A 22,789-nucleotide genomic window follows, 5' to 3' on the forward strand; every position below is an offset into this window, starting at 1 on the left:
AAACACTAGAAAAAGGGATTGAAACAATGATATAATTAAACGGAAAGACCAATAGCAATGTTTAGGTAGGTGTTACAACAACAACGCCTGGGAAAAAAAAAGAACAAACCAAAGCGGCCATGGAATTCAAGGCTCGAAAGGGTTTTTTTTTTTCTTTCATTCTTTCTTTTTAACCGTACATATGCTGGGGAGACACTTCACCACCTGTAGACATGTAGTTTGTATCAGGGTTCCCAGAGGCCTTGGCCGCTGAGGAGCGAGCCATCGTTGGTGAACTGCGATATGGTCAGCGATTAATTTTGGATATAGACGTGTGAGTCTGGTCTTACCTTCTGGAGATGGAGTCTGTGAAATAGAAATCTTCAATCACCTTCTTGAAGGGTGTGCTGGTTACATTAGCACCCTTGTTTTGATCGACCAGTTGAACTTTGCTTAGTTGGGCCAACGAGGCGGGTTCGACAACATCGTAACGACGCATGACAGGGCTAATCTCTTCCATGCGGTCGCGAAGGGCCTCAATATCATCGTACATGAGAGGGGTGTTTAGGAACTCGCTAGTGGCACGGACAATCTTCCAGTCATCACGGGAAGCACCAGGCATCGAAGTTGCTGCACGAGTAATTTGAACACGGCCTTCGGTGTTGATGTAGGTACCTGATTTCTCAGTATAGGCAGCCCCTGGCAGAACAACATCTGCAATCTGAGCTCCGCGGTCACCATGGTGTCCCTGGTAGATAACGAATGCGTCACTAGGAATATCGGACTGTCTAACTTCGTCCGCGCCAAGTAGCCAAACCATCTTGGGCTTTGTCTGCGCTACTTCTGGAGATGGTGTGGTGAAGCCGACTTCGTACGCGGCCGCACGCGACGCCGCGCGCTGAAGAACGTTATAACCCTGCCATTCCGGGGTGTTGAAGTTGCTGGAGTGCTTCTCTACAAAGCTTCCGACTGCCTCAAAAATTGCCTTTGCACTTTCATGCTCTGCTGCAGCACTGCCGACAATAATCATGGGTCGCTTAGCGGAAGCCAGCTTCTTGCCAAAGGAACCTGAAAGGGCGACTTTCAGAGCACCAACATCCGAGCCGAGGTGTTCGAAGTCGAAAGTGCTATCAAACGTTTCTCCAACGAGACCGATCTCGAGATCGGAGCGAAGGTACTGCTTGCGAATGCGAGCATTAAGAACAGAAGCTTCATGGCGAGGGTTCGTTGCAACCAAAAGTATGGCATCTGCCTCCTCGATTCCATAGATCTTAGAGTTGAAGAGATAGTTCGAGCGGATGTCAATACCGTGGGCGATGGGTGAGTAACCGCCGGGCTGATCCAAGGCAAGGTTATCAGAGCCGAGTTTGTTGGTCAAGTCCTTCATGGCAACCATGGTTTCCGCATCCACGAGGTGGCCGGCAATGGCCTTGAACTCGTTCTCTTTTGGCTGTACTTTTTGGTGAACAGATGCAATTTCGGTTAGGGCTTGCTCCCATGTCGCAGGAACAAACTTTCCTTCCTGTCGGATTAAGGGTGTAGTAAGTCTCTGAGTTTTAAGACCATCGCATGCGAAACGGGATTTGTCATTGATCCATTCCTCATTAATATCGTCATTGAGTCTCGGTAGAACGCGCATCACTTCCATTCCACGGGTATCTATCCGGACGTTGGACCCTAGAGCGTCATGCACATCGATGGATTCGGTGTGTTTCAGCTCCCAAGGACGAGCGCGGAAGGCATATGGTTTCGAGGTCAGGGCACCAACAGGGCAAAGGTCGATAATGTTGCCGGAAAGCTCGGTATCCAGATTCTGTTCCAGATAAGTCCCAATCTGCAAATCGTTTCCTCGGCCAGTGGTTCCGAGCTCGGGGGCGCCAGCAACATCATTCATGAATCGGACGCAACGAGTGCATTGGATGCATCTGTTCATAGAAGTTTTGACCAAGGGACCAATGTTCTTGTCTTCAACAGCGCGCTTGCCACTAAGTTCGTGAAAACGTCCGCGGTCCGCACCGTACCGCATCGATTGGTCTTGAAGATCACACTCTCCTCCCTGATCACAAATTGGACAATCAAGAGGGTGATTCGCAAGAAGGAACTCCATAACCCCCTCCCTAGCTTTATGCACTAATGGAGAACTTGTTTTGACATTCATACCCGGTTGGACGGGCCAGGCACATGATGCCACTGGTTTGGGGGCTCTTTCGACTTCGACTAGACACATGCGGCCTGATGAGGTTAATAATTAGCATAGTCGTGGTTCTCCCGTAAGACTGTTGGGGTCATACAGTTTCCTGCAATCATTAGTTTTCTACCGAGTGCGTTAGTAGCCGACGGGGAGAGAAGAGGGGAGAACCGCATACTCATGATAACAGTATCTGTCACGGATTGTCAGCGATAATTTATAACAAGTGTTAGACGAAATCAGGTATTTACCTAGGAATTGTAGCTCCAGCCTTCTCGCATGCTTGAATAAGAGCCGAGCCAGCTGCATTGCTGAGTGTAAGTAGCGTTTTTCGGGGACAGTTCCAAGGAGTCGATAATCACCTTCTACCGAGACTTTCTTGCCATCTATTCGATAAAAAGTTAGATATTAAGCCAAGGAGAATGGTATGGACGTGAATGGCATACCAATTGTGAGTTCCACCTCAGCAGAACGAGGGATTGTGGTTGCGAACGCCCTGGCAGCATTGGCCTTTGGAACCCGGACAGACCGGGCGGCCGCGCGGAATAGCTGCGGCCGCATACTGTGTACGAAAGAAACAAGGGGGGTGAAAAGGAAGAAGGTAAAAGAGAAGCCCAGGGAGAAAGGCGGCCGATGTGCAACTTGGGGAGAAACTGGTGTCTCTCGGTCAAAGCACTTTTGGTGTAAGGTTGGATTCTCGCAGTTCCGGTCCGGGCGTCACTCGCAAATTGCCGCCTCCGGATTGGCTCGGTGCCACGGGAAATCCATTCATCCGAACCAAAACCCTTTTCTTGCTTTCTCAGCGAATTCAGGTTTGTTTCTTTTTTCTTTTCCTCTCCATCTCATTCACGGGCATGTTTATTGTAGGTGGTAGGGCTTCAATCGTCCCTCCCTCCTCTGCATCATGATCCAAGAGCAAGATGCACTGAGCTGGAGCCCCGGAAGGTATTCCTCAACAGTTGAAACACTGGCGAAGATGCCTACTGAAGGTAGAGTTCCTTACCGACAGCGGCGACAATTCACGACACATGTTAAGTAATACTTTAAATAATACTATGTGATTTTGCTCTCTTTCAACAGTTTTCCTACCTCATGCCTGTCTTAGCGCCTAGATATATCTCCTTGATCCCTTACCCCCCCCAAAAAAAAAAAAAAAAAAAAATTAAATAAAATACGTATCTTGGCATCAATGACTCCCACTGTCGCTCTATTAGTTATCTTGGTCTAAAACTTGATGCAGGCGGGCCATATCAAAAGGTTACAATACATATTGTATGGTAGTGTCTGCTCGACCATTTTCTGCTCACTGGGACCATATAACCAAGACGCTTAGCAAGCCAACAGCACCAGAACCTCTGTTCTAAGATCTTATTAATTTTGTACACGCAGGGGCAATTTTGTTCCTAATTCAACACCGCCGCAACATGCTACAGGACGGAAATAGTAATCCAAGATACATAATTATTGGCGAAACAGATGCAAAAGTTGCTAATCAGGAGTCGCTTGCTTGCCAGGTCATCTCCTGTTTGGTGCCGGGTGGCAACCAAGCTTTCGCATTGCTACTTGCTCTTGGGCGAGCATGGCCGATGCCATCATCTTTTTTCGAGTTGCTGGAGATGGAATGCGAATGATTCGGAACGTATCGACCGATAGGCTTTCCTTGAGGGAATGCATAGCCGTTGGAATCCCAGACTTTACTGGCTGGGCGAGTATTCAAAGGGAGCACGGTTTTATTCGAGTGGAAGTGGTCCGCGTTGGCTCTCTGATCTGCGACATCGTCATGGCTATTGCGATCGTAGAGGTAAAGTCCAATGAAGGTTAGGCCAATGCCAACACCTTGAATGGATGTCGTAGAGTTACCAAACCAAACAATGGCAACAACAATCACAAATACCCTTTTTATGAGAGACGCGACGGAATACGAGACGGGCGAGATCATGGAAAGGATGACGAAAGCCAAGATGTTCTGAGCGAAGTGAGACACCCCATTGAAAACAAATTCGAGGAAAAGAGCGCCATGGTCTAATGACCCAGCTTTGTTTGTGAGGGAGATGGCACCATCGTACATCAGATCAGAGAATAAGGGATAACACTCCGTAACAAACCAAATAGGCAATGTGAGGATGAAAGCCAACCCAGAACAGTAGTAGAGTAGATTCAATTTGTCCAGTTTTCGGCGACCTGTGGACTGCATATCTGACTCCACACGTTCAGCTTCGTTGAAAAGCTTCTTCGAAAATATATTTTGCGAGACGAATACCAGAGCCGCAACTAGAGCGCATAAAATGCCAAAAAAATTCGTGGAAAACCCTGTCGAACAAGCAAGCATGACACCCAGTGTCAGTGGCACAAGAGATAGGTAGGTTGCCATGGCATAGCGAATGCGGAAAAAGAAGCGGTATGCTATCACAGTAAACAAAGGAGAAAGACCCTTTATGGTGTGAACTAGCGAAACGGGGATTTGAGATGTTGCCATCGAGCTTAGAATATGTCCTGCTAGTTGAAATACGGCGAGGGGCAACGCGGACATTATGACATCGCGCGATGGTGGGCGAATATCGTTCTTGAGTGCCGGTATGCTGGTTTTGAGCCAGGGGATCACGGTCGACAGGTAGGAGAGTAGGAGACAATATATCGATACAAAAGCAAACTGCACGACTGTGAGGGTGATTGGTTTTGGAAGCGCGTTTAAAATAGATTTCGAGGATGTATTCGTTAAAGCCGAAGTAGTATACCAAACAAGGCACAGCACCTGCAGACGAGTAAGCGGCGGCAATTGACGAGATTTTAGAAGGGGGTAGAGAGTTATACTATTAGTCTGTATGAAACAGGCGCTCTGAGCGCTTGGGCCAAATCCTGCGCATTAGCGCTGACACTACCATTGCGTGTCCTAATTGCACTTATGGTCTCGCTGATGCTCTTTCTGGGCTTTCGTTTCGGATCTCTGGCTGGCTTATAGTCCCACCGATCATTGGGCGCATGCCTGACTGTGGAATTGAGATGTAGCGCTTTCGACTCCGTGGGATCATATTCTTCGTCATAGAACGGTGGGAACTTGTCTATCGGACTAGCCATGGTTTGAGGGCTGGACACTTTGACTGACGTTTGTAACTCTGGTTGTCGTATCGAGGCGCGCCGCCCCGTGCCCGTCACAGTGGTTGTGGACATTTTCCTGTCCTTTCAAATGCACCCGTGTAGGATCGTCCTGCAATGCGGGTGAGACGCAAAATTGGCGTCAGGACGAATAATGCTTTTCAGGTGTTGACCGGGATGGTTTGCTTGAGACCGGATGCGGCCAAGCTGTTTCTTCACGTTTCTGAAATTGAGCGATTAATCTGCGCGGCTATCCGCAAATCCTATATCCCTCGAGTACTGTTTTGAGCGGCAGATATAGCATAAGTCGATTTCGCGGTAGATACTCAGGTAGGACCCATCTGTCACCATCCTGATTTATTGGAAGTGAACTTCAGAGGTCTCGACGTCTCGACGGAACTCTTAATGTCGGAGGGGACGAGAGCGGAAATCCACTAGCGTTCTTTGGTTCTAGTGCGGAGGGAGATGACGAATCACCGAGCCACGACTGACCAGTTACGTTCAACAATTGAGGAACGCTGCCAGCCCTGAGCCGGCGCACACGAAGCTCTCGCCTGTTGGACGTGGGAAAAGACCTTGGACAAGAGACCGGTTTACTCCCCGGCATAACTGGCTGTCCCTGGCGGCCAGGTGATTGTCTTAGATAGCCTCAGATCCATATTCAAACTTTGCGCGGGTCATCTCCTTTCAGCAGCAAAATATTCTAGAAAATCAATCATTCGAGCGCGAACAATACATAGCTACACGAGCAAGGATGACGTGTTGATTCGAATGTGAGGATGTCCAGTTTCTTACCTACTTGATTCAGTACACACAATCCCGCATTCTTAATGAGTACCCAAGATCGCAGCAATCTAATATCAATCCCACCTGGGACATGCATAGAGCCATGTACTACTCATCGGCATACTTCTCGAAGATACTGGTTCATGTAGTGCTATTCCGCAGTGCACTTTGCAGTGTATGGTCTCTCGGCCCACAATTTCTCACACCCCAGTACCCGCTCGACGAGATCTCCTCCAATGTCTACTTCTCAGAGAAATGGCAGGTCCTCGGCCCTTTCCAATGTGGAACAAGAGGTTAGTATTTCTCTAGTTTAACTCACTTGTGAAGTAATATACCAACCCTACTTTTATAATCGTTTTCCAGAAGCCATTTGGGGAACTGATCCTCTGGAGTATTGGGGCGGATTCACAAACTTGTCATTTCACGAGGAGGCAGGTTTCAATAGCCCTCTTGCGACAGACGGAATCGTGAGATGGGACTCGGTGTGGGCCAATGTCACCAATTCTCTCCCCGAACAAAGCAGGGCAGAGCTTATGGTAGATTTTCCACAAATAAATTGGAAGTTCCTTCAATCCGTATATGGGTGGTCCGCGCTGCAGTACCAGGCTTGGGTGCGTGGATATATCAACTTGTCTGGTTCAAATTACCAGGCAGTTGGGATATTTACGGATGGTATCTTGGATTTATTCATGGACGGTCGACGGTACTTTGGCGGCGACTTTTACAGCTATCGCAGAGCACCTCTGATACTGGGACTCCCCCCCGGGGAGCATGTCATTGAACTGCGGCTCATTCGTGATGTTCGGGCCTTGGGTGGCCAAGGTGATCCCACAATCAATGTAGTGCTCGAGGCCGGAATACGTTATGAACTGTTAACGATTGACGAACGAAGCCTCTTGCTACCTGAAGCTACAGATTGGCACTTTGGGAGTACCTGGGGGTCAGTGAACGTGCAGAACAATGCGGCTGAATGGGTAGAGGTTCTTTCCCTCAGCTGTCCTGATGTTGGTGCCAATATTACCCATCACTTCTAGATCACAAATAACAAACTCGGATAGTTTCCTCTAGAGATGAGCGCGCCATTGCCTCTTGCTCCATATCAAACTCGGCCACTGCCTTTCCGGTTCATGGGCCGCAGTCCCTTGAGTGCCAGGTTTTCGGTCGATATTCGCTACAGAGTGGTTCAAGACGGAAAGACCTGGGTCCAATCTTTCATCATCAAGGTTATCAATAAGACTTTCTCTGAGCCTCAGAGGTTGACATACATTCACCCAGCCGGCATTGTTTCGTATGCTATCTTACGTCCACCACCCCTCGATTCTCCTTGTTTGTTGAATAAGACGACCATCTTTCTGCCTATTATAATAGGCCTCCATGGAGCAGGTCTTGAGGCTGATAGTGAGCAAATCCGCCGGATGCTGGACCTTGCTTACGGTATCTGTGCGTGGATGTTGTTCCCAAGCGGTGTTACCTCTTGGAGTGGCGACGACTGGCGTAAGTACCTGGTTGCGGTGCTGCTTCTCGGTTCTGTGTCTGAAAAAAATCAAAGCACCTTTTCAGTTATAATGTAATTTCCGCTAATTCCTTTTCGCAATAGATACTTGGGGTATTGCTGATATAAGGGCTGCCGTAAGAGCTGTGCCTGACTGGATTGGAGCCGTTGGTTGGAGTGGTCCAGGATTCTCGGCTGATGACTGGATTGTCGTAGGGCATTCAAACGGAGGTAATGTTTCGAGTTCAGTGCTCATGGCATTTGTTCGCTCACCAAAGTGATAGGCCAGGGTGTCTGGTTTCTTGTTACCCATTATCCCGATAATATTATCGCCGCTGCGCCGGTGTCGGGGTATACATCTATTGAAAGTGAGCTACTTTACCCGCCACGCCAACGGAAACCATCCATATTTGCAGGTTCTGATCGTGTAGATTATGTGCCATATAACATGTGGCGAGATTCTGAGCCTCTGATCTCCGCCATCCTTCATCAATCGCGGGCTAGTTTCAAACATGAACTTTTGGTAGCAAATGCTGCTGGTATCCCAATCTTACAACAGCATGGCTTGAACGACACAAATGTCCCCGTGTATCATTCGCGCCTTATGCATCAGTTGGTAGAGGAGACTGGTTGGTCATCTTGTTATGTCGAGTTACCTCATGAAGGCCACTGGTATGACGGTGTGATGGCAACCGCTCCACTGCTGAAGTTTTATAATGATTCCTTACGATTGACGCCAAACCGTACCCCATTGGAGTACACAATGTACGTCCCACCTTCCGGAGACATGGCGTCTAAAGGCGGAATATGTGTGGATCAGCTACAGTCTCCTGATATGTTCGGCCGTTTGCGTGTCAAAAAAGATTCGCATTCAGGGGTCTGGCACATCCAGACCCAAAATATCTATCGTTTCCATCTTACAGCCAAAATATGCAAGACTGAAGATTCTATGATTTTGGTTGTAGATAACATAGACATTCAGTTCAAAGTCGACCAGTTCGAGTGTGAATCCACGTGGTATGTAAAAGATACCAACAGTAGGTGGATTGTCTCGAAGGAAAACGATTGGCAGTCCATATCGCAAAGATATGGTCGTCAAATGGGTGCAATGGACGCTATCCTGAGAACCAATGGGATATTCACCATCAACCTATGTTCGGTGGGTGTTGAGGAAACGGCGCTCCAGATTAGCCGCAACCTTTTACAATATTTCGCTGCCGACTCCCACATCGATCGGCAATGCAGTTTATTGAACACAACATTTCCGGGGAATGTCATAACAGTCTCGTTAGGGAACGAATTGGCAAACTCAGTGCTGCCATCATATCCCATTGACGTTGAAGATAACCATATCGCTTTATATAGGAGGGGATTTCCAGCTCCAGGCAGCCTTCACGGAAGTGTAAATTTTGAGACGAAAGGACATTATCAAAAATATACCCTCGACCGTGAGCCCACAATGGGTGCTCTATTCCTCCGTCCTCTGGGAAACGAGAGTCTGGAACTGGTAGTGTGGGGTGAGGATATGAATGGCCTTGAGCAGGCTGCACGCCTTGTGCCTACACTTACCGGAGCTGGTCAGCCCGAATTCCTGATTCTCGGTGGCAGCTGTCGCTGGAAGGGCCACGCGGGGCTTTATGCTGCTGGTCATTTGGACAAATTTTGGCAAATTTCAATGGGTTCTTATATTGCCAGTGGCACATAAATCTTTTTGGAACCTTCCGCTAACAGAGCACATACGTGTGAGTAACGAATGCCCATTTTATACCTAGAATTATCGCTGTCTGGTTAGTCCGTACAACATACATAATACTACTCAAGGAGGACACCAGAAATATATGGCAACGTTGGCTTTGGGATTCAAAAAGATCGAGAGTCTGTATTTTTCAATCCACTGTGTCCATTGAACATGGGCTCTGATTGTTTATATAGCAGGAAAAGAAATACCTTACCCCAGGGCCGCAATTCGCGTGCGGTATGCTGATGAGTTATTCCACTGAACAGTTGAGGTGAGGTCCCGACGGGATGATTCTCTTCCTTCCATTTTCAGCAGATCCTTCTACTATGGACACAGGCGCCTGGCTTTCTTCTCGATTGCAACATTCACCCAGTAACCTCTCTGCCCTTCCTTCTTTTCCACTGATCCTATCGTTGTTTCCCAATTGCCTGCGTGTACTTGCTCTTGAATCTATTCTGGCTAAGGCATCTTTTCGAATTCCCGCATCTCTCTCTCTCTCTCTCTCTCTTCCCCCTTCTCTCTTCTGATTGTTCTTTTAAATACTTTCGTATACCTTCCACTGCGTCCCAAGGTCGAAGTGAGGAAGCCAGTAGGGAACAGCCTGATTCTTTTCTCCGCTATCTTTTAAGCATCTTCCCCTTCAACTTGCTGTTGCATGTAAGAGCGGTTGGATTTTGTGCGTGTCCTTGTCTTTCCCGGCACATTGATCTCAGCTTTGTTTACCTTCTTCGCAACGCGGAGCCCTGTATTGAAGAGAGCTGGTTTCGTTTTGCCGATTCAACATGTCTTTGCTTTCGACCGCGCTGCCGGAGACCGGCAGCAGAAGCCCCGGTGAGATACAATCTTCCAACAATGGAAATGGTGCAATTCGCTCCTTATCTATTGGGCGTGAAATATCAGTATGTTCACATACGCACTGCATCTATTACTGCTTTCCTGGTCGAATTCCTAACGCCTTTGTGAATCCCGCCCAGGGCCACAAGCACCCAAACGCCTGCATCAGCTCCCCCGAACCCTTGGAGACATCCAAGCTTGGAAACCTTCAGTCTCCCGTTAGCCAGAAAAATGACAATACCTCAAATAAGGTCAGGTTTCTCTATTTTTTCTTCCTTTAAAAATGGTATCTCACAATCCCAGAAGCAGAAGTTAGAGCATTTCAACAATGCCGTTCCTTTGATAGGGAATTCAAAAATGGAAAGACTGCTAGCGAAACTGTCCCCAAAGGCTCAGGTTTCAGACACCAAGCAGGCCACTAACTATGAGACCCTCTCGAAATTATCAGAGCAGCAATTCTTCCTTGACCAGCAGAAAAACCTTCTGACCAAAAATGAAGTCCACAGCATGGGAAGCCCTGAGGAGCTTGACAAATCTCCTGGTTTTTCGGTGCATGCGGGTGTCAATGGGGGTGATAGCGCACAAGATGCTGCGATTCAAGATGGCTCTGACCCCGGAGCTTCTGAATTACTTCGTCTGAAACACGAACTTCAGGCTGCAAACTCAAGAATCGCCCTGCAGGAACAAGAATTAGCGCAAACCCGTGTTATCAACCATACTCTGGACCAGGCTCTTGGGCCTCCGTCTGAAGCCGACTTTAGTGGGCGCGACATAAGCGAACAAACGTTCAGCAACCTGCAGAGCGCATTCAACGCATCCATACCGAACCCTCATTTACTCCAGGATAGCTGGAGCACGCAGGAAGATTCGCAGTCAGATATATCTGATGCACTTTCCGCCGGCGCTTACAATAGGACTAAGAGATTTTGGCCACATTCTACCCAGTCAGTTTACGGCGTGGGTCTCAACTCGGAGAAGGCCTATGGTGATAACAACCTTCCCCTGCCCGGCGCTTCATTTGGTCAGGATTCGAGCAGATTTTGGAGACAATCAGCAACAACCCCTGCCGTTCCAGGAAACGGTTCTTTTCACCCGCATCGGGTGCTCTCTGGCCCTTCTGTTACCCCTTGTAGTTTTGACGGTCCATTCCCGGAGGATCAAGGTAGGTATTTTCAAGGCTCGGGGTTTGGACCTCGCCATCCAACTGCTCAGTCGAACCGCATCGGGCCATGTTTCCCCGGGGCAAGCTCTCCCTGGAGTGCATTTGCTCCTTGCTCAGGCGACAGCCAGGGCTCTCGATCACCCCCGAGTAAGCCAAACAACACTTATCAGCAAGTCGGATTGTACCCACTGCCACCTTATCATCAAAGACCTGTTGCACCTCCGCTTTCACCAACAGCGACGGAGTTTTCAACTCCCAGCGGTAATTCAGTTCCATGGGCTGCCTCGTCTGTGAGTTATGTTCATGTTGATTCCTGTGTCTTAGCTGACTGGCCTAGGTCGGTGGGGATTCCATCCAGACGTACATTTCGCCACTTGAGCCACTCAACTACCGGCGCCTTCTCGATAAGAACGTTTCCTGTGATTGGAAGTATATAGTGGACAAGATCGTTTGCAACAATGACCAGCAGGCCTCTATATTTTTGCAGCAAAAGCTCAAAATTGGGACAACAGAGCAGAAATATGATATAATCGAAGCCATCATACAACAAGCGTACTCGCTCATGGTAAATCGGTTTGGAAACTTTCTTGTCCAACGTTGCTTCGAACACGGAACCCCTAAGCAGATTATTGCCATTGCGAATGCTATCAAAGGCAATACTTTGAGCCTCAGTATGGATCCTTTTGGTTGCCATGTGATCCAAAAGGCATTCGACTGTGTGCCAGAAGAACACAAAGCCGTTATGGTCCACGAACTTCTGCGCAGGATTCCCGAAACTGTGATCCATCGGTATGCATGCCATGTCTGGCAAAAACTTTTTGAATTACGATGGAGCGGCGAGCCCCCACAAATCATGGCGAAGGTTAACGACGCATTGCATGGAATGTGGCATGAAGTTGCGCTGGGCGAAACTGGAAGTCTCGTGGTTCAGAATATCTTTGAAAACTGCGTTGAAGACGAGAAGGTACTGAAACTCTATGTCCATTCCTCTAGCCACACATAGCTTGTTCCACCATTGAATAGAGTGCTAACTGCTGTGCCTAGCGCCCGGCAATTGAAGAAGTTCTAACCAAGGTCGATGTGCTTGCTCATGGTCAATTTGGAAACTGGTGCATTCAGCACATCTGTGAGCATGGCGCCCCGCATGATAAGAGCCGCGCTATTGAACACATCATCCTTTGGTCTGTGGATTACAGCATGGATCAGTTTGCATCCAAGATCGTTGAGAAATGCTTGAAGATTGGTGGAGCAGAATTCCTAGATCGCTACCTGTCGCGAGTGTGTACTGGTCGGACAGATCGGCCAAGAATGCCGTTAATTGACAGTAAGCGGATTTGACCCCGTGTCTCTATATGGATATAGTACTAAAACGAAGAAGTTGCTGGAGACCAATACGGCAACTATCTCATCCAGTGGATTCTTATGAATGCTGCTTCCCACCAGCGGGAGCTTGTCGCAACCCATATTCGGTAGGGCTTCTTGGTCACGCCATATTTTACCATTCTAATCAACCATCCCAGAAAACACATGGTCTCTCTCCGAGGATCCAAGTTTGGTTCCCGTGTGGCAATGCTTTGTTGCAATCTGTCTCATACCACTCGCCCAGGACCCGGAACGGGCGTCCAGATGGGTCGGTTCAACAATTTCAACGATGATCGATTCCAGGCACCGACCCAACACGTAGCACGCTTTAGCCGTGGAAGTCAATGGAACCCTAACTACCCCCCTTTTCGTTAGGAGAATGACAACCGGAATGTTACAAGATACCTGAAACATCTCGAAAGTACGGAACCCGGCATGGCCGACTAAAGACATAGATTCGATCTTAGTGTGATTTGTTGCATGAATGGCCTGCAAGTCAGACTTCGAGCTTTCCACATCTACATGGTTGGATGAGGCTGGAAAAAGCTTGACATCCTATGCCACGTGCTCATTTCATATACTCATCTGGTTGAACTCTTAGGCTCTTTACTGTTTATTTTTTCCAGTGTTCATGCTTCTAGTGTCCCATCAGCACGGAATTTGATGGAATGTATTTTTTTATGCAAATGACCCGTGCTATATGGGTGCACAACTATGGATTACGTTCGGAGAGTTCACAGCAGCAGTCGATTGCTTGCGCCACTGCTTTTTAGCCTCAAGGCTGTTTGTTTGACTATTGTATATTCATAACTAGGGGTTTTTTTGTATTCATATATGTGGTCCCTTCTTGATACGCATGTCTTATTACTAGTTCTTGCTCCAGAAAGAAGCTATGATTCATAAAGTACCATCTCTAGTGCTTTAAATTGAGTTTAGATGTATGTGAAACAGAAAAAAGGACTAGGATTGAGCTATATATTTACGAAAACTTGGATTTCTAGACAGTTTGTGAGCGGTCTACTCCACCCAAATCATTGTTATAGCTGTCATACCTCATCTGACGATTTGATACCTAGAACCCCTAGGTGGTTTTCTCATTCTCCCAGGGTTTTAATCTCCTTGGCTTCGCACTTGGGGCACCCTGACCCGTCAAAAGAGTATCCGGTATCTCTTGGATCCCTGGGATAGGCTGGCCGGTGGTGATAAGCTCGACTATATGAGTAAAGGAAGTGGGATAGGTTGGTTCTTGTGAGGTGGGTTTTGATACTTGATCTATATGCTCAGAAGATGATACCTCAGATACTGTGAAAGAATCATTTTCTTGAGATTCTTCCAGGGAATTGCTGGGTGTCGGCCTTGCGTCAAGCCAAGATTTGAAGGTCGCAATATTCACCGGCGACGTAAGGTTCTTCTTCCTGGTAAGAACAAGATCAAATCAGCATAAACAACGGAAACTTTTTACCTCCGTACATGAAGATATATAGGGATTAGGAAACCCCCCACCGCTTTACAGGGGGCATACCTGGTAAAGTAATAACACTTCGCTTGTAGAACCAAATCATCATTGCGGGTTATCTCCCCTTCCGATGCGGGTGTTTCGGGATGTCCGAGTATTATCGCAAGACCCGTTGCAAATTCACGGTCCTTTGTGAATGGATATGTCCTTAATTGTTCAAAAATTTCTGTTTGCAAGGTGGTGGTGCTCTCGTGGAAAGGTGGAGATGATGTCTCCGGCTCTGTGACTATATTCATTGGCGGGCGGGGTTGTGTCGCTCTTTTTTATTTCCTATTTTTTGACTCGAACAATAGACTGTCGGCTTTTTTTTTGCGACCTTGCCCCGTCTGATCCTCTGGATTACTGAGAGTTGATTTTGCTTGGTGCTGCAGCTTTGTAGAAAATTGTGGATTTGGAGTTTGCGGAGGAAGCTTGGAATAGCCGAGGCTTCCTCTACTGTGACTTACGGGTCTGGTTTGTCAGTACTACTACGTATCGGGAAAACTGTTCAGTGTGGCGGTGACATTTTGACAGGTATTCCAACAAGATCCTCCTGAACAAGAAGCTGGTTAAAATGTCAACATTATGCAGCTGATTGGAGCTGCTGCCCTCGAACTTGCTTTGTATTGGGTATCTTTATTTCACTTTTGTGTGCAATCGCACCATGCCTATTATTTTGAGATATCCATTTGATTTAGACCATCTTGTCCCCCAGAAACACCATCAAGGGGATGGTATGCAACCCTGCTCTGACAGCCAGGACAATTGTGCACCACCTCATGAGAAAAGAGGTCACAATCAATACAGAAATGATTTTTGCAAATCGTGCATTCGTAACGACTGCTTACACTCATTCCCTTGGCAAGATTCTCAGTGGCCTGCCATTGTTCCTTCGGAGGAACGGCGGGAAGAGGTATGCCGCAGGCGAAACAAGCAATGCTGCGAGAAGCACGTTGCCAGGGTACTTCAACCCAGTTCATCAAAGGAAATAAGTGGTGATAGGACCGTGCGAGATGGGTTGATAGAATCAAGGTAAGACCACAGGATGGGCACTCCGCAGGAAGACCGCAAACTTTGCTATTGCATCGCGAGCATAGGTACCCCCGGGAAGTGGGATTAGAGTGGCAGGCGCAAAGAGACGGGAATGGTTCAATGGTACGCGATGGGAAGCCCATCATTAAGAGGGAGCCTGTGGATTGTTTCTGGGAATATGTGGCTGGTGGGGTTGTTACATCCATCACTAACTCTCGGAAATGCTGTTCATTAAGAGCCACACCGTAGTAGGTGTCGTCACCACCGTTTGTTTTCCAGCATAGTTCACGACAGATTGCTACCTGAGCTGCAAGTCCCACAATTCCGACCCGGATCTTATCATCAATAAGTGTAGTAATCGTTTGGTGAATGTCACTAGGGTCAGAGGAAAGCAACGAGCCGAAGATGATGAAAATTTCTCGAGTTCCGTGGCTGGGGGTATGACTTTGAAAGTGTTGTTATTAGCGTGTGGTATAGAGTCAGGCAGTGGTTTCCAAACCAGGTGAACATACAATAGCGCACCTCGGGCCATCTCAAGCCCATTCTGCAGACTAGGAAGACCTTTCGGATCTTGACTCCTCAAGTCTTGTATTGCATTAATATGTTCTGTAGGGTTTCCGCTCATGTCGCTGATCCGGAGCGCAAGGCCATCTCTCAATCCAACAATGCCAACCTGAGAGATGGGGTTTTGCTCAAAGAACTCTCTCACAAACTCTTGTGCATATCGCAGAGTCAAAAGATACCGCGTTGGCCGCAGGTCTTTCTCCATCATTGACTGTGACAAGTCCAAAACCAAAACAACATGGCGTATTATGCCGCGCTGTAGTGGTGTTGTGTCCTTCAAGAGCCTTCATTGGACAAGTGGAATCAGCGCAACTTCTCCGACGATGACTGCAGTAATGCGATTTATTTTGAAAAACGAATGGATGATATTGGGTGACTAACCTCTTCCTCTTACTGGCTTCTAAGAGCCCTTCGACTGTTGAGCTGATCGTGCCATCAGCACCTTCAACTAAAGTTTCCCATGTCCGCGAAAGCTCGAATTCCGCTCCGCCTTTTTGCTTCCTTCGCTTCGAAGCCGGACCGGCCGCGCCTCGAGAACCACGAACAACATTGTCATCGCCTTCATCCTCAGAAATGGCTCCAATATATTCTTCATCAGAATCAGCCATTGTGCACAGAAAGTGTTGGTGAGGAAAACTCGGCTTTGGCCTCGTGAGTACCGCCCGAGAAGTGCGCTGGGGGGCGAGGATTGTAGGTAGGTACCGTGCTTAATCATCTGGCGCCCGGACCCACCTGGCGCCCGATTTCTATACACAACAACACTACTAAAAATGAAGCTTTTGAACCCAATACATTCTATATTTCTTAAAGATCTTTTAGTGTGGCAAATTTGACGCGCTGAAAACCCTATATACACTTTTAATCGTCACGAAACCGGTGGGGGAGGCGAATCTGGCGCCCTCGACGATTTATCGTTGTAGAGGACTCTTCAACAACCTCAGCTTCCTGGACAACAATATCGTGCTTATTTTGAGGCGTTGAAGGTGTAGATTGCTTCTTTTTACCCTTTCTAGCAGTTCTGATATCATTTTGAAGCTGACTATCCACTTCCTTAGCTATCCGCGCCTCCTCCTTTGCAGCCTCTTTTTGACGTTTCTTCTCCTCAGCTTGCTGCACGCGGAGTTGCTTATTAGACGCCTGAATCCTCTTTCTTTCCTCAATAATTAGTCGCTTCTCCTCCTTTTCTTGCTGGCGGCGAAGTTTAGCCTCTTCTCTTGAAGCTTTAGCATCCTTAATTGCCTGGTCCTTCTCCTTCTGGAGATCCCGTGCTTGCTGGATCTTCTTTGGAGAATAGAGCACTGCATTACCACTTTCTGCATCCTGAAGTTGGAATATAAGCGGTTTACCACGCTGGCGTTTCCTTTTCTCATTCACCAACGCTTCCTCAAGGCCCTGGCAGCGGAGTTTCAGTATAATATTCTCTGTAGAGAGGTGGTACATCGTAGAGCTTAGTTTCTTAGTGTTTTGGTCATAAACATCAGAAACAACTTGTTTTAAAAGTCTTTCTATCCTCCGCCAGTCCTCTGCTTGCAGTACTGACTTTGACGATTCACTAGATGATGGTCTTTCCTCTGGTAGCTTGGTAAACCTTGCTAGAACCTTCTCCGGATTCCATGGCCATAATCCAACAGATCTCCATGAACTCTCAATATTTTTTGCTGTCAAAGCCGTTTCCCAGCTCTCCCAAAAGAGAGGAAAGAAGTCTCGCTTGCTAATTGTACTGATGCCTTGAGAGTTATGCAAAAATCGTTCTAATCGATCCCCATACGCCTTGGAGAGAGGAGCAAAGATCCCAACATCTAATGGCTGCAGGGAATGCGTGGAATGAGGCGGAAAGGTAATAGTAAGGATCTTATTACTATCACAGAAGTCTAAAAACTTCATTGTGACATGAGATCCATGGCCATCAAGGATTAGAAGCCGCCAACGCCTTCTAGCTTTCTCCTTGGTCTCGCGATCAAATACATCTCGAAGCCAGGCGTATCCTAGATCATTGTTGGTCCATCCAGATGGCGAGGATGCAAAAAAACACTGGTGTGAGTTCTCTTCAAAGCCCTGCAGCCAGCTATCTTGAAGCTTTCCAGATACCGTTTGATATATAAGACCAGGAGAAAGAGAGGTCTTATCTGCACAGATACAGGCAATTGTTGTGATCCACTCTCTATTACCATCCTGAACCCGCTGTCGAATACCCTCACGCTCGTAGGTGCGCCTAGAAAAGACTCTCTTGCCTTTAGGAAGAATTCCTATAAGAAACCCTTTTTCGTCCATATTGTAAATATCCTCTTGCTGAATATCATATTCCCGTATTTTCCGCTCAAGCGCATCAAAGTATAAAGAGTAATATAATGCAGAATCAGCCCGCTTGCGTGAGGCATCCATGGCAGTTGTATAGCGGTTGACAAGCTCGTCCTCATGTCGCTTTACAAAGCGCGAAACCCAGTTCTTTCCAGGCGGTTTTCCAGCAATTTCCTCCGCAAAATTAGCAATCATCTGGTGGGATGGAAATAGGCCGGATCTCGTCAATCTATTAATATAATTTAAAAGGTCTTTTGTCTGTTGGTTGTTGAGAAATCGTTGGTTGGCATACTGCTCTTCTTTCGAGCGTTGAACCCCGCGATGATGCCTAGAAAGCGTTGATCGGTTTAAACCATACTTATTTGCAACTTTAGTATAGTTAATCGATTCGCTAGGATCCAGAGAATCTAAATATGCCAGCGCCGCATCCATTGAAGTCATATTGAATGAGTTATGAGGTGCTGAAGTCTACAGGAAAATGTCGGTGTATAAGAGAAATCGGGCGCCAGGTGGGTCCGGGCGCCAGATGATTAAGCACGGTACCGGATCGGCGCCAGAAACGGTCCAAGCTTCTCTGGCCGAGGGTCCGGACCGTAGACTTTCTGACTTTGCGCCGTTAAAAGCTCAGGGTTTGCGGATACAGAATACAATTGGCAAAAAGATAAGCGAGGTTGATGACACTCCACAGATACTTCTTAGTCAGGCCCTTGCCATCCTCTGTAACCATTCCCAAGAGATTTCTCTTTTTAAAGAGCCGACCACTCTTCCCGGCGATAACCGCTGAGGTGGTTTGATCAAATGTGGGGGAGACGCAGCATCGCGTCACCCAGAGCTGGGCTCCGTCGCCTGCCAGTGCCTCGAGTTTATCGACCCCTCCGACCAGTTTCGTCGCTCTTCAGTCCCTCCCCCTCATCTCGCTCAACCACCCTCACACGAACTCATCTTTCATCACGCACATTCTTGGCTTGTTCAATCAGACCTGTCATAACGCTCACCACTAAAAGACACTGCTCGTCTGAAGTTCGCGCAATGGAATCAAAGGACAGAGACATCTTGCCCAGCGCGTGAGTTGTTTTTCTCTGGAATACCCTCCCCGATAGAGTGAGTTGAATTTAATCAATACCGTAGGGTCAAGCCCAGCCATTATGGCATATCACTTTTCGACCTACAGCTCGGTGAATCGTGGGCTTACAAGGGTATTGTCAAAATCAACTCTAAAGTCAGCGGCCCCACGAAGGAAGTAGTACTCAATTCCAAAGAGATTGAAGTACAGCACGCGGAGCTTCTGGCAGCAGATGGTATGTGATACTAACTTCATTCTGAATGCCCTATCTCTGACCAACGAACAACCTTAACATTGATGTTGCTGTAGGCGCAGAACTAGCGAAGGCATCTGAAATCACCTACGACCAGAAATCGGAGCGTGTGACGCTTAGGTTTCCCGAAGAGCTCCCTCAATCAGATGTCGTTGTCTCTATCTCATTTACTGGCACAATGAACAATGCCATGGCTGGGTTCTATCGCTCAAAGTATAAGGCCACCGTTGAGCCCACCCATGATACTCCCAAAGAAGGCGACTTCCACTACATGCTAAGCACTCAGTTTGAGTCTTGCGATGCGCGCAGGGCCTTCCCTTGTTTTGATGAGCCTAATCTTAAAGCTACCTTTGACTTCGAGATTGAGGTGCCCAAAGGTCAAACGGCTATCAGCAATATGCCAGTCAAGTCTGAAAAGGATGGCAGCAAGTCAGAGCTCAAAGTGGTTTCCTTTAACACCACTCCGGTTATGAGCACTTATGTTCGTATATAATTTCCTTGGAAATAAATACACGCTAACATTATCCATCAGCTTTTGGCCTGGGCAGTTGGTGACTTTGACTATGTTGAAGCCTTAACTGAACGGAAATACCAAGGAAAGAGTATTCCCGTTCGTGTTTATACGACAAAAGGGCTTAAGGAACAAGCCCGCTTTGCTCTTGAGTGTGCACACCGGACGGTCGACTATTTCTCGGAAGTTTTTGAGATAGAATATCCTTTGCCCAAGGCAGACCTTCTAGCCGTTCATGAATTTGTAAGTTTCCCCTTTTTGTCTCATCCGGCCAATCCAAAGTTTAATGGTTTATTTTATGTTTATCTTAGGCTATGGGAGCTATGGAAAATTGGGGTCTTGTGACATACCGCACAACTGCTGTGTTATTTGACGAGGGAAAGTCTGATACTCGATATAAGAATCGAATCGCTTACGTCGTTGCGCACGGTAAGTCTGGTTTTACTCGCAAAACATAACATTAGGGCCTGGTTGACGTCGACTATATGTTAGAACTTGCGCACCAATGGTTCGGCAACCTCGTCACAATGGATTGGTGGGACGAGCTTTGGCTGAATGAAGGGTTTGCTACTTGGGTTGGATGGCTTGCTGTCGACCATTTCTACCCTGGTAAGTAATCTGCCGTCTTTTCTTGTTATTGAGAGGGATTGCCTAATATTTGGAATAGAATGGAATATCTGGTCCCAGTTTGTGGTACGCAATGCCCGAGGTAACTTTAATTTCTGGCCCAAGAGGTTGACTATTGCTTAGGCTGAAGGTGTCCAACAAGCATTCCAGCTGGATTCATTGCGCGCGTCTCATCCAATTCAAGTGCCCGTTAAAAACGCTCTAGAGGTTGATCAGATATTCGATCACATTAGCTACCTAAAAGGGAGCTCAGTGATCCGCATGCTAAGTACTCATCTTGGCCGAGAAACTTTCCTTCAAGGTGTTGCTCAGTATCTCAAGGTTCATGCGTACGGTACGTTCGTTTCCATTCATGACTAGTGTACTTCTTTTGGCAGCTGCTAAAGGGCCACATCCAGGCAACGCTACTACCAATGACCTCTGGTCTGCGCTTAGCCAGGCATCTAAGCAGGATGTTAATAGCTTCATGGTGAGTGGTATCAAGATAAGACTTATATAATCATTGGCTAACATTCCACTGAAGGACCCTTGGATTCGCAAAATTGGGTTCCCCGTTGTCACTGTTGCGGAGGAGACTGGTCAACTTGAGATTCGACAAAACCGATTCCTCTCAACTGGTGATGCTAAACCCGAAGAAGATCAAACGATGTGGTGGATCCCACTGGGCATCAAGTCGGGGCCAGAGCTGGCAACTCAGCAGCCTCGTGCTCTTGTTTCCAAGGCAGACACTATCCAAGGTCTTGGACATGATTCGTTCTACAAGATCAACAAAGATCTCTCAGGATTTTATCGAACCAACTACTCTCCCGATAGACTAGAAAAGCTCGGTCAATCTCTAGGCTCGTTAAGTACTGAGGATAAAATCGGGTTAATCGGTGATGCTGCCGCCCTTGCTGTATCTGGTGAAGGCACCACCGCGGCTCTATTGTCTCTCCTAGAAGGCTTCAAGGATGAGAAAAACTATTTGTAAGCCATCTCCCCCTGAGGTGGACAACCCTTGGCCTTAGTCTTCTACTAACACATCTCATAGGGTTTGGTCTCAAATCTCGTCCTCGGTCGGCAATCTGCGATCCGTGTTCTCCCAGAATGAAGCTGTGGCTGAAGGTCTGAAGAAATTTGCTGGTGGATTATCCTCCCCTGCTGTGAATAAAATCGGCTGGGAGTTCAAGCCCGATGAGGGTTATCTCACTGTCCAGTTGAGGAAGCTTCTCATTGCGATGTCAGGGCTGGCAGGCAATGAAAGGTACACGATTTCCAATTCCCGTCTTCCGTGTCTCGTCCATGATTAACCGTATTATCCAGAATTGTCACGGAGGCTAAGAAACGCTTTGATCTTTGGGCCACCGCGAAGGACAAGGGCGCTATCCACACAAACCTCCGCTCTACTATTTTTGGCATTGCTGTGTCAGAGGGTACTCGTTCGGAATACAGCTCTGTGAAAGACGAGTACCTCAGAACCGATTCCGTTGATGGCAAGGAAATCTGCTTGGCTGCGCTTGGGCGTACGAAGGATGCTGCGCTGGTCGATGATTACCTGGATTTCGTGTTCTCGGACAAGGTTGCGATCCAAGACGTGCACAATGGTGCAGTCTCCTTGGCTGCAAACTCCAAAGTTCGCCATCTGTTATGGGAATATCTGAAGAAGAACTGGAGTTTTGTAGAAGATCGTCTATCCACAAACAACGTCGTTTTCGAGCGCTTTGTGCGGATGGGGCTCTCCAAATTCGCGGACCACAGCATTGGAGCAGATATTGCTGCGTTCTTTCAGAAAAAGGACACAAGCGCGTATGATCGTGCACTGGTGATTGTAGCAGACAGCATTCGAACCAACGCTAACTACAAGGAAAGAGATGAAAAACAAGTTTTGAAATGGCTTGAAGAACATGGATATGCTTGATGGTAGGTGGGATTAGAAGATGAATATGTTGCATCATTTGGGGGAACGATCTTATTGTGTATATCATTAAATATGTTGAGCTGAATAACCTTTTCAATTATGGTGATTCTTGGAAATTGGAATTAATTATTAAACTTGTCCCAACTCAAAGCTCTTGAACTAGGTATGCTCTTAGATGTTGAATTAGTATGTAACCTACCCTACATTAGCCTAAGTCTAATAATATTCATTGAATATTCCCTTGCTTGACTTGACATATACTCCATACATCCGCTCTATCCAGGAAAACTAGCAGAAAATTCTAGATTACATAGGTTTACATAATCCCGAAGGTACTAACTAACTAACTAAGTTCCTTTCTTCGAAAATTTCCTGCTGTTGTTTGTAGTTTAATATTTAGTGAAGCTGGAAGTGA

The 22,789-nt window shown here is 47.2% G+C and overlaps 7 protein-coding genes across 7 annotated transcripts; 3 read left to right on the top strand and 4 right to left on the bottom strand.

Moving 5' to 3' along the window:
• Positions 1-169: 169 nt before the first annotated feature.
• NUO78 (putative NADH-ubiquinone oxidoreductase, subunit G) lies at positions 170-2,728 on the bottom strand (the record flags this gene model as incomplete). The annotated part of the gene is made up of 7 exons (XM_041693803.1): positions 170-275; positions 330-2,211; positions 2,271-2,293; positions 2,346-2,360; positions 2,419-2,470; positions 2,530-2,553; positions 2,614-2,728. The coding sequence occupies 7 exons, from the start codon at positions 2,726-2,728 to the stop codon at positions 170-172; spliced, it is 2,217 nt and encodes a 738-aa protein (XP_041559696.1).
• A 931-nt stretch (positions 2,729-3,659) lies between these two features.
• Positions 3,660-5,335, bottom strand: SLY41 (putative ER to Golgi transport protein (Sly41); the record flags this gene model as incomplete). The annotated part of the gene is made up of 2 exons (XM_041693804.1): positions 3,660-4,919; positions 4,979-5,335. 2 exons carry the CDS (start codon positions 5,333-5,335, stop codon positions 3,660-3,662), a joined length of 1,617 nt encoding a protein of 538 aa, XP_041559697.1.
• An 802-nt stretch (positions 5,336-6,137) lies between these two features.
• APUU_60552S (uncharacterized protein) lies at positions 6,138-9,243 on the top strand (the record flags this gene model as incomplete). Its single annotated transcript, XM_041693805.1, has 6 exons — positions 6,138-6,339; positions 6,410-7,050; positions 7,105-7,540; positions 7,644-7,769; positions 7,823-7,906; positions 7,970-9,243. 6 exons carry the CDS (start codon positions 6,138-6,140, stop codon positions 9,241-9,243), a joined length of 2,763 nt encoding a protein of 920 aa, XP_041559698.1.
• Positions 9,244-10,058: 815 nt separating this feature from the next.
• On the top strand, positions 10,059-13,009 carry APUU_60553S (Pumilio-family RNA binding repeat-containing protein; the record flags this gene model as incomplete). The annotated part of the gene is made up of 7 exons (XM_041693806.1): positions 10,059-10,175; positions 10,251-10,361; positions 10,414-11,562; positions 11,610-12,236; positions 12,317-12,596; positions 12,651-12,741; positions 12,793-13,009. 7 exons carry the CDS (start codon positions 10,059-10,061, stop codon positions 13,007-13,009), a joined length of 2,592 nt encoding a protein of 863 aa, XP_041559699.1.
• Positions 13,010-13,715: 706 nt separating this feature from the next.
• On the bottom strand, positions 13,716-14,386 carry APUU_60554A (DUF5572 domain-containing protein; the record flags this gene model as incomplete). The annotated part of the gene is made up of 2 exons (XM_041693807.1): positions 13,716-14,049; positions 14,157-14,386. 2 exons carry the CDS (start codon positions 14,384-14,386, stop codon positions 13,716-13,718), a joined length of 564 nt encoding a protein of 187 aa, XP_041559700.1.
• Positions 14,387-14,800: 414 nt separating this feature from the next.
• Positions 14,801-16,333, bottom strand: APUU_60555A (TFIIH/NER complex subunit SSL1; the record flags this gene model as incomplete). The annotated part of the gene is made up of 3 exons (XM_041693808.1): positions 14,801-15,605; positions 15,674-16,009; positions 16,107-16,333. 3 exons carry the CDS (start codon positions 16,331-16,333, stop codon positions 14,801-14,803), a joined length of 1,368 nt encoding a protein of 455 aa, XP_041559701.1.
• Positions 16,334-18,821: 2,488 nt separating this feature from the next.
• On the top strand, positions 18,822-22,374 carry APUU_60556S (M1 family metallopeptidase; the record flags this gene model as incomplete). The annotated part of the gene is made up of 12 exons (XM_041693809.1): positions 18,822-19,087; positions 19,152-19,321; positions 19,396-19,820; positions 19,872-20,093; positions 20,162-20,279; positions 20,343-20,459; positions 20,518-20,543; positions 20,601-20,811; positions 20,876-20,946; positions 21,001-21,443; positions 21,508-21,720; positions 21,780-22,374. The coding sequence occupies 12 exons, from the start codon at positions 18,822-18,824 to the stop codon at positions 22,372-22,374; spliced, it is 2,877 nt and encodes a 958-aa protein (XP_041559702.1).
• Between the last annotated feature and the right edge of the window lie 415 nt (positions 22,375-22,789).

The sequence above is a fragment of the Aspergillus puulaauensis genome, chromosome 6 (genome assembly GCF_016861865.1).
Source record: "Aspergillus puulaauensis MK2 DNA, chromosome 6, nearly complete sequence".
Classification (NCBI taxonomy): Eukaryota; Fungi; Ascomycota; class Eurotiomycetes; order Eurotiales; family Aspergillaceae; genus Aspergillus; species Aspergillus puulaauensis.